The sequence below is a fragment of the Mixophyes fleayi genome, chromosome 1 (assembly GCF_038048845.1).
Source record: "Mixophyes fleayi isolate aMixFle1 chromosome 1, aMixFle1.hap1, whole genome shotgun sequence".
Lineage (NCBI taxonomy): Eukaryota > Metazoa > Chordata > Amphibia > Anura > Limnodynastidae > Mixophyes > Mixophyes fleayi.
In genome coordinates, this window is record NC_134402.1 from 166,411,499 (window position 1) to 166,429,297 (window position 17,799).

Sequence of the window (17,799 nt, forward strand, 5' to 3'; positions counted from 1 at the left end):
CTACAGTCCAAATTCTATAACACACACAGAGACTAAGGCAAATTTAATAACAGCCAATTAATCTACTAGTATGTTTTTGGAGTGTAGGAGGAAACCGGAGCACCTAGAGAAAACCCATACAAACATGGGAAAAACATACAAACTCCACACAGATAAGGCCATGTTTGGGAATCAAACTCATCACCCCAGTACTGTGAGGCAGAAGTGCTAACCACTCAGCCACCATGCTGCCCACTGTTATGACAACTGTGTATGATATAGGTTGCTACGGTAAATATTAAGACAGAAGCGAATGGGAATAGGAAAAAAGTTTAACAATTTTATAACAATTTATTTTTTCATCACAGGTATAAAGATGCTTAGATAGCAAAGTCTCTACAGTTAGCATCTGGCTGTTATATCCAGAGAGCTTTACGTCATTTGTTTATCTCACCACAGCCATCCAGATTGGGGGGCAGGATTAAGTTATATGCAGTGACCTTTATTTTGATGATGTTTGTAATATTAATGCACTAAGCCAGAAGACCGTGAATTCAGTATTAGTTCACACTGGACAGTACTTCATTCGCACCTTGTATATTTTTACTTTCTTCATGTTATTTATCCGTGTGATGGCAGCTAGGCTGGTTTAATACTTACCATTGGATGGAATCATTCGAAGTTTATTCTTTTCTTGAAAACCTTTTTGAAGTCTTAACGTTGCCCACTACAAAAGTAAAAAAAAAATAGTTGTAATGATATTAGCAATACATTATAAAATAGTGATTCCAGTAAATTCAATCCAATTTTATTCACTACCAGTTTCTTATAGTATGGGAAAGACATGTCCCACTACATTAAACTCTCTGCCACCTCTCCGTCAACATGAGTTGGAAAAACAAAAACACCATAAAAGTAAATTAAACTAAACAAACATGGAAAAAGGTATAGTAGGCATTTTATTCATATTAAATTTGTAACATGATTTTGACATGGTCCACATAAGCAAAAGTATGCATTAACATATCTGACAACTAGTTTAATTTTTCAAGGACAGGCACAATAGGGGTATAGGGCCATGACCCGATTTATCCAAATCAGGAATGTTAAGGGGTGAGGATGTATATTTAATGGCTTATGGGAAAGAGAAGGAGAAAAAACAAAACACGAAAAGCAATTGCATAAAAGGGAAGCTGCTAAAAGTCAAAACAGTCTCAAATTAAAATAAATATTATATTGTGCTACAAATAACAAAATAAAAATTGCACAGTACAAACTTAAAAGTTACATTTATTACAAGGACGCCACACAAAAGTGTGCAACAGCATACAATCTGATGTAAAAACCTGAAGAATGCCAAGGAAACCTTTACTGCCTTGGCAGTCTCTCTGGTACTATTATTGTAGCATTATCAAGTAGGTGCATTATGGTGCCCATAACTGCTGCTAAACTAGATGGTTACATTAATAAAGTCAAAACACTTTTCATGGAATTCTCAACAGACTCATACTAAACTGAAATGAACGATACACATAAATACAAGATATTTAGATCATTCACAAATATAAATGTAGAGGTTTTAGGAGCTTACCAAAGCTGAAGATAGAGATAAATTGTGTTCTTGTGGAAAAATATATTCCACACACAGACTCCTCATCAGTAATTCCAGGCCGAATAAATAGCGAGTCCCAAGCTCTCAGCACACAAACGCATCAAAGCTCGTTATTATATCCCTCAGAGCAGCACAGGGACATATATCGCATTGGAAATAAAAGCCAATTTACATCACTAGATCAGTTGATACAGCCATTGAACAACTCGTGGCAAATCTGCAAACCAGCGGGTACAGGACAATCACTCGGGAGTTGCTTTTCTTCAGCTACAGAGGACATCACATATAAAGCCGACATTAAGGGGCCTATTTAAGACGCATCGGCAAATATGATAGAAATGCGAGGAGGATTGAAAACTAAGGATTGAACTAACTTTCATATTTATTAAAAACGTTCACATGAACAGCAGTTCAAAAAAAACTGCTGTTCTTGTGATGTACAACATTCACCTTTCACTTGCTTCTTCTCCTCCCATGCGATGCCAACTGTGATGTTTCCTCCGTGTAATCTCTGTGCGCATGCGTCAACTGAAAACCTCGGGCAAGCGCACAGAGAACCTGGACTGCAAGAAGGTGAGTCATGTGACAGGGAGGGATCACATGATCCCTCCACACATGCGCTGTGCAGCTCTGCTCTTCGGAACAGAGCTGTTTTCAGTGAAAGTTTTCAGTTATGTTAACGTATGCCAGATTGAGTTGGCGTACATTAACATGGTTGAAAACTTAGTTTCGGTCATTGGTACATAGCGTTACTGAGCACTCCTATAGACTGTTATGGGGAGTACTCAGAAAAACTATAAGAAATGCAAAGCAGCAGATATCCAAGATATCTGCTGCAATGCTACATAGCTATTTAGCGGTTATTTGCCGAAAACTGTTTTCGGGGATCTAACAGGGGGAAAAACTTTGATAAATAGGCCCCCAAGAGCGAGACTGTTTGTTTTTTCCCATCATAAGCAGACACTCTTGGTAATTGGATATATTTAATCTACAGCACTCACTTCTAATTACACACTTTGTGGACAACCTCTGAAGCAAATTTTGTGAAATTATGGGAGAGACTGTTTGTATGTTCCATTATAAGCCGATACTCTTGGTAAATTGGATACATCCAATCTTTAACACTCACTGCTACTAGCACTCTTTGCGGACACCCTTCAGAGTAAATGTTGTGACATTACCATATGCCATAAGCTCGTTCCGACATGGTTTGATATCGTATTCATATTTACTAAATTATGGACTAACTGCTTCTCCGAGAAGGTGCACATTATCGGAATATTTATTGTTATTTATTAGGATTTTTTTATGACCAAACAATTAAATAAATGTTATATTTTTATATATCTGTAGGTATGCAACAATTTGTATTTATTTAGATTTGTATTTTGCACAAATTATTTTCTAGCACAACCCTGTGTTTATATACCTTGTTGTCATTGCCCACAAAATGAAGAGCTGAAACATCTCAAATTGTTGATAACTATCATCATGATTTTGCTCTTGGTGCCTCCTTGTCAATTTATGAATGCCACCACAGCCCAGTTCTCTGAAGGATCTTGAGATGTTTTAGTTGCACCAGAGGTAGAGGCAAGGGCCACACTGGCCTTGCTTCCAGAATATTTTCATGCAGTTTCTTTTTCTATTGAAGCCATACACCCTGTACTACTTGTGTGTGCAGATGAGACCCCAACTTTAGGAGCTTGAATATCTCATTAACAGTCCATTGCCACTAATCTAGAGACTCCCTAATGATCTTTGTAAGCCTTATGGGCAAATTCAGAGATTCTGGCCTGTTAAGTCCACTGACTGAGCACCTCTAGTTAAAGACTCCTCATATGCCATTTCACCCATGGAAGGATGCCTATGGTTAAGGAAAACATCCCTACTAGACTGATGAAGTCCCTGATCATTCTTGCCACTGAATTAACCTGAACATCTGAGAATTCAGATGTTGAAGTTTAACAAGTCTCTTCCAATACCGATGCTTGGTCTTTTGCTGTTTTTCTATAGTCCAAGAAATTGCAAAAGTACAGCTGTTGAAAGGCACAATTTGATAATTGACTGTACTTATGATTCAACAATGATCTTGTAAAACAGAGGTTACTTTGAGTATTTTGGTTTGTGCAGAATGTTACGATTTCCCTATTACCAGAATATTGTGCAGTTAAGGCCAAGCTACAACTCCATGCTTCCAGAAAGCAGCCAAAAGAAATGTTGAGGCGCCAAATGCAGACAGATAAATGTAAATGGTGCCCTAGGCTAAAGAATCTGAGAAAACAATGATGCTGCAGTGCAATTGAAAGTGTAAATAAGCATTCTGCACGTCAATATATGTAAGGAAATCTCCTTTTTCTATTGCATTGAGAATAGTTTACAGATTCCACGAGGAAATGTCTTGCATGCACATATTGATCTCTCAAATAGAGGACTACTCGAAAGGCTCCAGACTGCTTTTCTATCAGAAAGAGTTTGAGTTTGGAGTAGCATCCAGTGCCTCTCGGAGCAGTAAGTACTATGGGAACTACGTGTTTCTCCATAAGCATCTAAACTGTTGAGTAATGCCTTCATAATGTCACAAAAACACTTCCTCTGGATATCACTCAACAATTCTATCTTGTTTATAATGTCTCGAACCCAGCAATCTTTCATTGTGGATGTCCATTGTGACCTTGCCACTCACCACATCTGCTGGAGGTCATTGAGAATTATTCAGTCTTCCATCCTTTCTTCTAAAGCAGTGTTTCTTAATTTCAGTCCTTACGCACCCCCAACAGCTCATGTTTTTAGGATTTTGTTCATCATGCAATTATCCCACCTGCTTCCACAAACAGAAATCCTCAAAACATAAGCTGCTGGGTTGGGCGTGAGGACTTGAGTTAAGAAAGACTGCTCTAAAGGATCAAAAGGGACACTTTGATACATTTGCCACATATTGTCTACCAGGACGATAAGTTCAGGCATCTTTAAAATTTCGTCTTGAAGAAGCAGCAGAAAATGGTCTCCTACAATCCATTGGCATATGATGTTATTTGTGACTAGGATTCTGAACGCCACAGAATTATCATTATCACTTAAGGGGTTTGTAGTAGTAAAATTATAATTTTTTTATCCTCTACTGATATTTCTTGGCAAAGAGGAGCCTGTTGATGAGGGGATTGTACCAGTGCACAATGTCGTCAATGTACGTGCCAGAGCTCATCCCACCAATACAGAATAATAATAATAATAATAAAAAAAATAAATAAAAAAAAGCTGTAGTGCAGGGATGTGGAAGGAGTAAAAGTACCTGTACTTCCCCTCATGTCACCTACAAACCAAGGGGCACCCTCTTTCAAATGTTGTGGCCCTTTAGAAGTTATTGTCTGGTGATCACCAGACAATAACTCCTACACAAAAAAATGTTTAGACATTGAGGAATAGGGGTGGGGTGGGGATAAGGAAACAGATCTCCCCCAACCTGGCATCAAAAAGCATCAGGAGTTCCCTCATTTGAAAGAGGGGAGCATCCTATCCATCATTCTGGCTTCAAAAAACCCTGGGGTACCCTCATTGATGTGGTAGGTTGTCTATTTTTATTACTACACAAATTATGCATTTCATTCAAGACAGTTGCGAGCAAAAAAAACAAAATTGCATTATCATTTTTAAGTGCAGATTTTATTATACAAACGTGTGTAGAATCATGCTATTTTGGAAAGTGGATTGATGCCAAAAAAGAGCCATAAAGTATTTCTTGGTAGTGTTAAGAAAAAAAAAAAAAAAAAAAACATTTTCTTGCAATTCCAATTAACAAAAAACCCCACCTTATTTGTCCATTTTGGGTAAATTTTCTGTAAATACAAAATTTTCAGAAAAAAACAAGGTATAATTTGTGCAAGTACTGCATTAATAAATTATAGATATTGAGATTGGAATATTACCAAACCAAAAAGCAATATGCTTAGATCACAGGTGTGAGAGTGTTAAAATGCACATTTTGAATTTTAAGTACGGTAACCTTACAGTAAGTGACTTAGAGCAGATAGTAAGAATGGCATCTAACATTGAAAATAAAAATACGAACAATGAGGGCCACGCATTATAACCTTTACTACGGTAATTTCAGCGCAAAGCTGGAAGCAAACAGCCGAGAAGTTATCATAGTAACGATAATAGTGTGCGGTCTGCGTTGTTCTAAAGAATGCAGGGAATTGAATCTGCCCCTAATTGTAATGTGCATTTGGTTACTACTGAAAAATTGGGACATTTAAATCTTTAAAACCTGGGACTGTACCTGGAAATTGGGCAACTTTGGTAGCTAAAATGGTTACAGTTAGAAACACAGGGCACGTAAATAGCCAAATTCCTGTACCAAAAACAGACAGTTGTTCAAAGCATCTAAATAACCTGCAATGTTGCTTTGATTCATGATATACTGTACACAAGTGTTTCTTAAGTCCAGTCCTCACAAACCCCTAATAGCTCATGTTTTGAGGATTTCTGTCTGTGGAACAGGTAGGATAATTACTGACTCAGCCAAGTAGACTAAGTCACCTGTGCATGATTAAAGAAATACTGAAAATATGAGCTGTTAGGGGTGCGTAAAGACTGAAGTTAAGAAACTCTGCTGTACACTTACAGTATGCATTTAGGCTGGGTACACACTACATAAAGTTTCTCCAGATGCGATATCCTTAACAATTTTACTAATGTTTAATTTTTTTTTAAGAATTCCCAATCAGCATGTTTATTCATATGTCCACACTAAACACATTTTACCTTCAGATCTGTGCTCTTCATCTGTCAAAACCATCGGCTGGAAAGATCAGGACTCTGCACACTCCATAGAGATCTATGGACACTGCCGATCATGAGTGCATACACATTGCAGAAATGAAACCAAATTGTATCGTTTCATTTGACTTTTAAAAATATCGTTTACCGATGGAACAATGTGCTCTGGAACAATAATAGTTTATCTTTGCAGCATACACACTAATGAGATATCAGGCCAAACAGTCACTTATCGTTTGATTGGCCCGATAATCGGCTGAAAACATTCTAATGTGTTCCCAGCATTAGGCAACACTGCAGCCTTTTCATTCTTTCAAAGTCAATAACCTGAAACGTGGGTCTATTATACAGACTTATAAAAGTAGTATTTATTAATTGTTTATTTTTATTAATGAGCAAAACACAAGCACATATAACACAATATGGTTCATCCTCTAGAATTTTGTTCCTCTTTAAACTACAGTTGTAAGATTGCGATTCTATCCTATGTTTGGTTCTAGAGGCCAATTAAAGATAATTATTTCATCATTTGTTCATGTGACCATACAATGCAGAATACACTATAGTCCTCTTGATTGCAATGTAAACATGACAAACAGAACACTTCACCTTAACAGATCCTGTACTGGCAAAGGCTAAGACTACTTCATGCATTTGCGGCACGCAATTACTGCTGCAAATAACAAATGACACATGGCTTTTTCTTTGCGACTGTCTGCGATTTGTCGCTTTCGTTTGCTGGGGGGGGGGCAAGGGATAACTTGTTGGATTGTCATGTTACATGTGATGTGCAACAGTTTACAACTCTTATTAAAATCAACGAGTGCTATTTCTAACAAAATTAAGCAACTATTACAGTTGTAGTTAACTCCATTCGACTACAGAATGTAGTTTGAGTCAGTAATGGTTTGTCACAGTTGACAAATCTATAGTTTAGTTTACACTTTAAAAATATAATTTTACAGTTTTGGAGAACAAGCAGCTCAAATATATAATTTACCTACAATGCTGTATGAAAACAATGGATCTTTTTTAACAATTGGGTTAAGCATTCAGTTTACTTACATACGAGGCTGAAGTTAGCTTCTTATTCAGCCAGCTTCTTATTCGTTTAGTATTCATGCTCCAGCTTCTTATTCAGAAAAGCTTATTTTTAAAGCTTTAAATCAATTTGGATCACTGATTTCACATCAAATTAACACAACAGGGGGTCCCTTATACAAAATGCATTAATATATCACCTGACCCAACAAGGTTATGGGCGTGAAATCAGGTGGAAAAGTGGCCACAGATAGCATTTTGAACATTTTGAATAAGTAGCTGCAGTTTTTCAAGGGTTAAATGCCGTTGGGCCAGCAATTTGACAGTGGGAATCAACACAGGGTGGTTAGTTACATATAAAACATCTGTCTTTTGCCTGGCCCAACGCTGTTTTGGGCATGCAATCAGGTGGCAAAGTGACCACAGATAGCATTTTGAGCATTTTGAATAAGTAGCTGCAGTTTTGCAAGGGTTGATGTTTTTATTAAAAACTGCAACAAAAATAAATCCAGTATCACTTTGTCCAAGATAAAATAGACTATATACATTATCCAAAGGGTAAAAAGGACAAATATGAACAAAAACTTCACACACCCAATTCTACTACAATCCCATCACAAAACAACTAATACACCAATTCACAAATATAAAAAAGACAAAAAACACAAAACAAATCAAAAACTTTCCATGAGAGAAACATGCCAACCCTCAGCTCAATACTTCTCATTACCACAACCCCGCTACCAATCTATAATACCACCCACACATACTTTACTGTCAGGTAATGAAAGCAAACTTTAAATGTATGTAAACCTTAATAAAAAAAAGGGTTTCCACAAAATCTAATGGTTATAAAACAGGATAGATAGCCAAGAATGGAGAGACTGCCAGGTGTTAGCTACCACTTAGGGAGGTCTCAGCCCCAGCCAAAGTCTACCCCAGCTCGCAGCATCAATCCGGCCCTTCTCCATTTCCCTTATTCTCCAAACCTCGTGCAGAATACTATCCACCACAGGGAAGGATTTTGCCCCTAATGGACACTAAACACTGTGCCCTCCATGTGTAAAACCTAACAACTACGCCAACTAAAAAACGAGTGCTTAAATCAAAATCCCCACACCTTTTGAGCACTCCATACACCCACTCAGGGTAACTAAGCCCCAAAAGACACGGAAGGCCTAAGGAGTGGGACACTCCCTTGTAAACCTCTATATTAAAAGGACACTGAAGCAAGAAGTGGTCCATTGTCTCCACCTCCCCATGACATTCCTCCCGTGGACAACCACGATCATCGACACCCTTATGCTTCAGGATCCCCTTAACAAAAGAGCCTCCCATTGAAAAGCAAGCTAAGTGAGATCTCTAAACTTTGGAGGAATCCGCTTGGAATTCACCAAAGCAAGACCCTTTGAGCTCATATCACCTGGGCAATCCTTTAGTAACAGGGGCACATAAAAGTGAGTACGCAAAATCCTCCTTTCCAACACCCTTCTAGAGGAGTTTTTTGCCTCACCCACCTCAATCTGCCATTTTCTTGTCACCTTGAAACCCTGAACCACATAGGCCGGGAGGTATCCATGCTTAACTCGAAGACTTTTTACGGGACCCCCATCCAACCTGCGTTGAGAAAGTGGTGCAACCAAACACGAAAGCCAGCTACCCACCGAGGGGGAGACTCCAAAAAGAGACTACAGAGTTGAAGCTTCAAAAAGGCAGTACTAAAGAACAGCACTGGGTTTACCATTCCCAGGCCAACTGCATCCTTAGGTTTGTAGGTCACATTCCTCTTGATGAGGTTCAACTTGTTCCCCCATAACAACTGAAAGAACAAGGAACTGACCTTGACCCTTAATGATTCTGGCAACAGACATATGTAACTGACGTACAAAAAAATTGGGATCAAGTAAGTTTTGATCAAATCAATCTGTTCTCTGTAGGGCAGCTTCCACTTCTTCCAGTTATCCACCTAAGAAGCGGCATCTGCCAGTTTCAATTCCCAATTTCGCTGGGCATAATCACCCGAACCAAATAGAATGCCTAAGATTTTAACCTCTTGACTGGCCTGAGGGAGCGCATCCGGAAGGACAAACTGCAGTCCTACCTCCCCTAACCAGAGAACTTCACTCTTTTCTTGGTTTATCTCTGAGCCCGAAGCCTCAGAATATTCGCAGATTAGATTTTAAACGCCACGCGCCTCGGCCATGTCTGACAAGACTACTGTGACATCATCAGCATAGGCCTCTACCTTCAAGGGAACATCCACAGCCAGCTGCACTCCCCTCACTACACCATTCTCAATCCTCCTGATAAAAGGATCAATCGCAAATACATAGAGGAAAAGGGCTCAAGGGACAACCTTGTCTGACTCCAGATGACACCGCAAGAGTAGGACCCACCCAACCATTTACAAGAGGGAAGCTCTCGGCCTGTCTATAAATGGTACGTAGCCAATCAACCAACCTCACTGGCAGACCATACCTCTCGAAGTGCCCACAGATATTCATGATTGACACAATCAAACGCCTTAGATTGATCCAGCGCCAGAAGGTTCTTACCCCCACTTCTCAGCCCTGCACCGCTCCACGGCCTCCCGGACGCCAAGGACAGCATTAAAGATGCTTCGACCCTTCACCGAGTGCTGAGAAGTGGAAAGCAACAGGCCCGATACTTCCATAATCCTGTTAAAAATGATCTTTGCCAGAATCTATCAGAATTGAGAAGAGCGATGGGGCGCCAATTCTCAATCCTGGATGGGTCTTTCCCCTTGGATAGCAAAATACGGGCGGACTGCCCCATGGAGGGAGGGAGTTACCCTCTACCCAAGCTCTCATTAAAAACCGCCACTAGGTGCGGAGCCAGGAGGTCCACAAAGGCTTTATAATACTCGGAAGTTAAACCATCCGGGCCTGGGGATTTCTTATTTGATAAACTATCAATCGCCCTCCTGACCTCATCCACCGTTATCTCAGAATCCAAGGGATCAAGAGAAGCCTGATGGCCACCAAGCCCAGACACGCCCCTCAGAAACCTTTCCATCTTCTCTCTGATAAGTACCTTCCCAGACAAAAGGCCAGAGTAGAAGGAGTGCACGACTGACAAGATACCTCCTTGGTCCTTCCTGAGGACCCCTCTGTCATCGCGCAGTTCCCTCACCTCCTTCGCATCAACCAAACTCTTACAGTTAAGGTAGGGATCCGGAGAGTGGTACTTACCGTAGTCCCTTTCCAAAACCAAAGAGGCATAACGGTCATACTGGCACTCTTTTATCTGGGATTTTACCCGGGAGATTTCCCCACTATCTCCACCCTCAGAAATCAGGAAATCGAGTTTCCATCTCAAGGCATGGCAGACGTTCTTTTTTATACACTTCCTCTGAACTACCAGTTTCCTAAAGAACCTCTGAGTTCTTCCTTTGAATTCCTCCCACCACTGTGGCCTAGCCCAACCTGTGTCCAAAAGGGTTTCTTGGGTTTCAAGGAAGTCCCTAAATGATTGTCTAACCTTCTCATCATCCAGAAGGCTGGGGTTCAGATGCCACAGGCCTCTGCCTTTCTGAGGGGTGTCTGAAGTGTTCAAAGACACGCAGAGACAAACATGATCAGAGAACTCTACCGCCATCAACTTTGGAGTTTTGGAGTTGATGTGACAGAGCTCCCTTTAACAAAAAACCTATCTATTCTTGACCTACTTCTACCTCTAAAAAAGGTGAACCCCTTGAGGTCTGGAGAGTGACGAATATGCACATCTACCAGCCCAGCCTGACTAACCATATTAACTAAAAAACCTGCATCATAGCCCAGCGATTTCCACGAGCCTTCCCTATCCTCTGGAATAACAATGGTGTTAAAATCACCCCCGAAGACAATCTGCTGGCCCGTAAAAAGGTAAGGTTTAATTTCCCAGAAAAGGCATTTCCTTGCCCCGTTGGGTCTGTGGACCTTAAATATTTATCAACCTCAGGACCTGCCCCCTTACGGAAACATCCATAACCATACATCTGCCCATGCTTATTTCTATAATCCGCTGAATGGTTAACATGCCAGAAAAAAAGGCTGCCACTCCATTGTACGGCTCGGCCGCAAGAGACCAATAAGAGGGACCTCGCCTCCACTCCTGTTTGCATTTGTGGAGATAAGCGAGGCGCCCAACCCTAGTCTATTGCAAAAACAAAAAATCAACCTCAAGCGTGTTGAAAAAAATCAAAGGCCAAATAACGAGCTCGATCGGAACGCACAGATGCCACATTAATGGTGGAAAACTGTATGGATTGGGGAGCCATCATTAAGGATTATAGGCATGGGCATTACCTTCATTACCTCTCAGCATTATATTACCTAACACCTATAAGGCCTTTGACCCTATCCCCGGATCCTGTATACCATCACTTCTGGCCAGAGACTCTTCTGACCGAACCACACCGTCAATCCCAGGAATTGTCCCCCCCGGGTCCTCCCTTTCTGAATATATTTCCTCCCCCTCCTCCCTGGTTCCATCCCACCCACCTCCCGCCTATCCTGCTCCCTATCCCCCCGATTCCCTCCAATTGAACTACCTCAAACATGGTGTCAGTATCCTCAAAAACCTTAGTTGGCTCCCCACCTACTTGAATTACAGACTTGCGAGGAAATTTTACACCCACAATATTGATCTCCCCACAATTCTCACCCCCTGCTACACCAACTGTTCCAACCTCAGCACCCATCCTTTTTTGAACAAAGGGTTCAGCCTGCCTAACCCTAACCTTTGCCCTAGTTCTCTGCACTTTGGGCCTCAGGACCATCTCTGCACCAGCAGTACACAAAATTTCCCAACGGCATTTAACCCTTGAAAAACTGCAGCTACTTATTCAAAATGCTATCTGTGCCCACTTTGCCACCTGATTGCATGCCCAAAACAGCGTTGGGCCAGGCAAAAGATAGATGTTTTATATGTAACTGACCACCCTGTGTTGATTCCCACTGTCAAATGGCTCGCCCAACGGCATTTAACCCTTGAAAAACTGCAGCTACTTATTCAAAATGCTATCTGTGCCCACTTTGCCCCCTGATTGCATGCCCAAAACAGCGTTGGGCCAGGCAAACAACAGATGTTTTATATGTAACTGACCACCCTGTGTTGATTCCCACTGTCAAATTGCTGGCCCAACGGCATTTAACCCTTGAAAAACTGCAGCTACTTATTCAAAATGCTCAAAATGCTATCTGTGCCCACTTTGCCACCTGATTGCATGCCCAAAACAGCGTTGGGCCAGGCAAAAGACAGATGTTTTATATGTAACTGACCACCCTATGTTGATTCCCACTGTCAAATTGCTGGCCCAACGGCATTTAACCCTTGAGAAACTGCAGCTACTTATTCAAAATGATAAAATATTGTTACTTTACCCCCTGATTTCATGCCCATATCCTTGTTGGGTCATGCAAAATTCTAATGCATTTTGTATAAGGGACCCCCTTTAGTGTTAATTTGATGTGAAATCAGTGATCCATATTGATTTATTCCTTTAAAAATAAGCTTTTCTGAATAAGAAGCTGGAGCATGAATACTAAACGAAAAAGAAGCTGGCCGAATAAGAAGCCAACTTCAGCCTCGTCATATACATAGCAATAGATACAGTGACATCTGTTGGCTGCAAAATGTTATTACAGTTATATGTACAGTCCTTAGAAGAAAAAAAACATGTTTATCTTAGTTTGGCCATAATCAACAACTGTCTATTAACCAAATTAAATAAGCAAATCAAAAGCATTAGATAAAAAAACAAACAAACAAACACAGCAGTACTTACAAAGCAAAACTAAATACATTGGACTATATGGAAAGAAACTACATATACCTCTAACTTACACCATGTCCTACAAAGTACTGTGCACACTTGTCTCTTTTTGGTCTTTAGAGATAGGAATGCACATCAGTAATACTATGTTGCAATAAGGTTCGTCGTCACTAACGTGTCGTGAACCAAGGACAAGTTGGGTGTGGAAAAATCAAACATGCCAAGCATTTAAAAAACAAATGCAAAAAACAACACCCCATGCAAACTCTCAGCAATGCACTGCAAACAACCTGTACGAATCTTACCTCAATAGTTTTAACTAGAATCTTGATGTAAACCTCTGAAATCCCCAGCGAAATGCCAAACATAGAAGGCAACATTATAAACACGATAATTACGGAGAGCCATGCTGAAAAGATGTTGTAAGCCACCGTTCTAAAGTCCTCCATGGCTCAGCTGAGCTGTCAGCCTCCAGGTGCACACTTTGTCATCTGTTTCTCCTCCTCGGCTTGATAGTTTGACAGAGCAGGAAAAACAAAGTTTACTGGTGGAGACGTATATCGACTTCCTATTCTCTCCCAGGTCACACCCACAGCCCCTGCTCCTCCTGAATCAACTCCTCCCGATTCCTCCTGTGTAAAGCAATGTTGCTCTTTGCCCTGATCATAGAAGACAAGAGAACCCATGCTCTGTATAATTGTTATTGCAAAACAGTCCTTTCTATTTTAATAACAAAACTGTAATTATTTAAAATGCTTTTTAGATATAAGAAAATTGGGACTTGTATAAATTATTATGCAAAATCTTCCAATAGTCCTATGTTCACAGAACTTTGAATTTCTGAATTTGTGTGTTCAGTTTTTAAATTATTGCATTAAAATAAAATATATGTAGTCTTCTAAAGTCTTATAATACATGTCTATTGTGAGCTGTATCATACTTCCCAACTTCTTCAGTTGGGTAATTGGAACAATGTGTGTGCACCGTCTCACACACACACATATTGGGAATGTAGTCATGCATCAGTATCCAGTATTTCCCGAAGTGCTGGGCCGCCCCCAACTCCCTTCCTCTCTTCAAAACAACACCCCTTCAATGCCACGCACACCTGTCACTTTGCCATGAAGAGCAGTAGTGAACAGCCCATACCTACCAATTATCTGGCCCATGGAGCAGCAATGTCCCGATTGGAATGGGGAAAAAGAGCCCTCAAATTGGGGCTGTCTTTCCTAAATTTCAACAGTTCGAAGGTATGAATTCACTACATGCATTACGTTAACAATATTTGTGGACACTGTTGTGCACAATAAGTATGAGCACAATGAGTGTGTGGACACTGATGGGCACAATCAGGATCAATGCTAGGGATTATTCACCCTAGGCAGAGCTTTAGCCCTCTGCACCCTTGTAATACACCTATGCAAATAATTCTATTGTTTATGATTAACATGTCTATGTAGTAATATCTTTCAATCACTGACATTTCTAACCTTAGGTAGAGCAGGCAGAAGGGAAGGGGGTATAGGCAAGCAGAGTGCAGGGATGTCAGTCTCAGTGTTGTAATGATCACAAACATCATGCTGCCACTGTTGCTCCTCCGAGTGGTGCAGCATAACACTTAGAATGAATGATAATCCTCATGTGGATCCAAGGTATCGGGCCTCTAGGTCCGGAAGATTAAGAGGGAGAACTCTTTCTCCCTGTGGCCAAGGAGATAATCCTGTCCAGTTCATGACCAAACATAACCCTCTCCAGAGAAGAGCAAGGACCCTTTGGGGCTTTATGTCCACCTCCCAAGCCCTAAGCAAGAGGGGACAGCATCCAAAGACTGGTGAGGCTGAAATCCGAACCCCATTGGCGGCTTATCCCAGATATTCGGAAGCTTAATTGACTTGCTCCACCTGAGTAAGCAAATCCACTCACTGGGCCTGATTCATTAAGGATCTTAACTTGAGAAACTTCTCATTTCAGTCTCCTGGACAAAACCATGTTACAATACAAGGGGTGCAAATTAGTATTCTGTTTTGCACATAAGTTAAATGCTGACTGTTTTTTCATGTAGCACAGGAGTCGCAGGTCGCGGTCCTCAGGTTCCCCCAAAATGTAGTGTAGCGGAGTGGAGCGGAAGATGCGGAGTCAATCAAGCCGGGTCGGTACACAGGAATGGAGGCAGGCAGAATCGGGAGGCAACTCGGAGTCAATCCACCCGAGGTCGGTACACGGGTCACAAGAATAGAGGAATAGTCAGCAAGCCGGGTCGGTACACAGGGGTTAAAGAGCCAGGATAGTCAAACAGGCAGAGATCAGAACACAGGTAGACACAGGAGACTGGAAAACACAGCAATCCACGAAGCACAGGAGCCAGGAACAGGTAAATGTTGCTCTGACACTCAGAGAGTGTCAGAGAGAGGGTTTAAATACATTTGGGGATTCAAATTCCCCGCCTCTGGATGCGGTCACGTGACCACAAAAAACCGGAAGTGTGGCTTCCGGACGGAGCGACGGAAAGGTAAGTTTGTAACACACAGCTGTTCGTTTTCCCAAGGACCCAGCTGTCTTTTTGCTCAACAAAGCAGCCCCATCTATAAGCAAATCAATGGACCGCCTTTTACTTGTCAGGATCTGCCTATAGCATTTCATGCTGCTTTGCCTGGCAGCTCCTGCCTTTTGGACTATTATTGTGTTATATATATATTGTGACAGTACCTCTATTTACCAGAGGTGCTGCTATTGTGCCTTCCTTATGTTTATTAGGGGTTAACCTACTCATTAATTATTCCCTTGCACCTGGGTGTGTCCCTTTTTATACCTGTCATCCCAGCACACATTGTTGGTTATTGTTGTTCCATGCTGTTGTTGCTTACTTCTGGGTTACTTGCTGCTTGGGATCTCTCCATACCTCCTGCTTACCTGCATCATCTGTGAACCTGGTATTTACTTCTGCATTTCCTTGCAAGCTCATTATTACACCTTCTGGTTTGTACTCTTCAGCAAATAAACATGGTATTTCACCATATTCGTGGCTTCTTAGCTGTATTCCTGCATTGATCTGTGTCAGTATAACCAGCCTACAAAAAACAGCTTAGGAGTCGTGTGAAAGATTTTTATTCTGGGACATTTTTTCTGCAATTAATTTTCATTTGTTTTTTGCAACATGTCTGTTTTACCAATATTGGAATTGCTACTTTTACAGGCTTTAAAAATGGACATAATCTTGCTACGTTCTCAGCTTGCTAAATTTTCTGCTCTACTTCTGGACCCACACAGGAGACTGTCAGATTCTGTCTCTCCTAATGCAGAAGCAGCTGGTTTGTCTCAACCAATCTTCTCTGCTGTGGAAACTGTGCAAACAGCACCTCTTAATTGTGCTTCAAAAATTGGCAGGTTACTAAGAACTATGGTGTAACAAATTCCCGATTCACAGGTGGTCCACGCCCCCATCTGACCGAAGAGGAGCGGTAACACAAAATAGTGTCTCTACTGTGCCAGTAATGTACACTTCTTACAGGACTGTCCTCTCCGCAGACCATGACAGTCTACTCTACCATCTTCTGCTGTTTCCTCTGCCTCCTGTTCCAAGGTCCCAGCCTCTGCCTCCTGTTCCGAAGGTCCCAGTCTCTGCCTCCAGCTCCGAGGTGCCATCATCTGCCTCCAGCTCCGAGGTGCCATCATCTGCCTCCAGCTCCGAGGTGCCATCATCTGCCTCCAGCTCCGAGGTGCCATCATCTGCCTCCAGCTCCGAGGTGCCGTCTCCTGCCACGGTGTCTGGTCCTGAGTCTCCTGCCACGGTGTCTGATCCTGAGTCTCCTGCCACGGTGTCTGGTCCTGAGTCTCCTGTCACGGTGTCTGGTCCTGAGTCTCCTGTCACGGTGTCTGGTCCTCAGTCTCCTGTCACGGTGTCTGGTCCTGAGTCTCCTGCCACGGTGTCTGGTCCTGAGTCTCCTGCCACGGTGTCTGGTCCTGAGTCTCCTGCCACGGTGTCCGATCCTGAGTCCCCTTCCACGGTTTTCGGTCCTGAGTCTCCTGCCACGTTGTCCGGTCCTGAGCCTTCTGCCACGGTATCCGGTCCTGAGCCTTCTGCCACGGTGTCCGGTCCTGAGCCCTCTGCCATGGTGTCCGGTCCTGAGCCTTCTGCCACTGTGTCCGGTCCTGAGCCTTCTGCCACGGTGTCCGGTCCTAAGCCTCCTGCCGCAGCCTCTGCACCTGAGTCTCCTGCCACCATGCTGCCCAGTTCCGAGTCTCAAACCGATGTCTCCAGTTCCGAGTCACCAGCCGCTGTCTCCAGTTCCGAGTCGCCAGCTGCTATTTCTGTTCCTGAGCTACAGTCCGCTCCAGAAACATTGCCAGTCTATACGGTTCAGCCCGAGTTGCCTATGCGGTTCAGCTCGAGTTGCCAGTCTATGTGGTTCAGCCCGAGTTGCCAGTCTATGCGGTTCAGCCCCAGTTGCCAGTCTATGCGGTTCAGTCTGAGTTACCTCTTGGTGCTGTCTGCTCCGAGGTTTCTCTCAGTGCTGTCCCCTCCGAGGCTTCTCTCAGTGCTGTCCCCTCTGAGGCTTCTCTCAGTGCTGTCCCCTCTGAGGCTTCTCTCAGTTCTGTCCCCTCTGAGGCTTCTCTC

General features: G+C 42.2%; 1 protein-coding gene across 1 annotated transcript in view; it reads right to left on the reverse strand.

The window, feature by feature from the left end:
• GPAT3 (glycerol-3-phosphate acyltransferase 3) overlaps positions 1-13,772 on the reverse strand; it is a 60,558-nt gene extending 46,786 nt beyond the window's left edge. Inside the window, exons 1-2 of the mRNA XM_075203273.1 lie at positions 13,490-13,772; positions 640-706 (exon numbers count right to left, since the gene is read on the reverse strand). Coding sequence (XP_075059374.1) covers positions 640-706; positions 13,490-13,633 — 211 coding nt within the window. The 5' untranslated portion in view covers positions 13,634-13,772. The remainder of the gene's footprint in view (positions 1-639; positions 707-13,489) is intronic.
• Between the last annotated feature and the right edge of the window lie 4,027 nt (positions 13,773-17,799).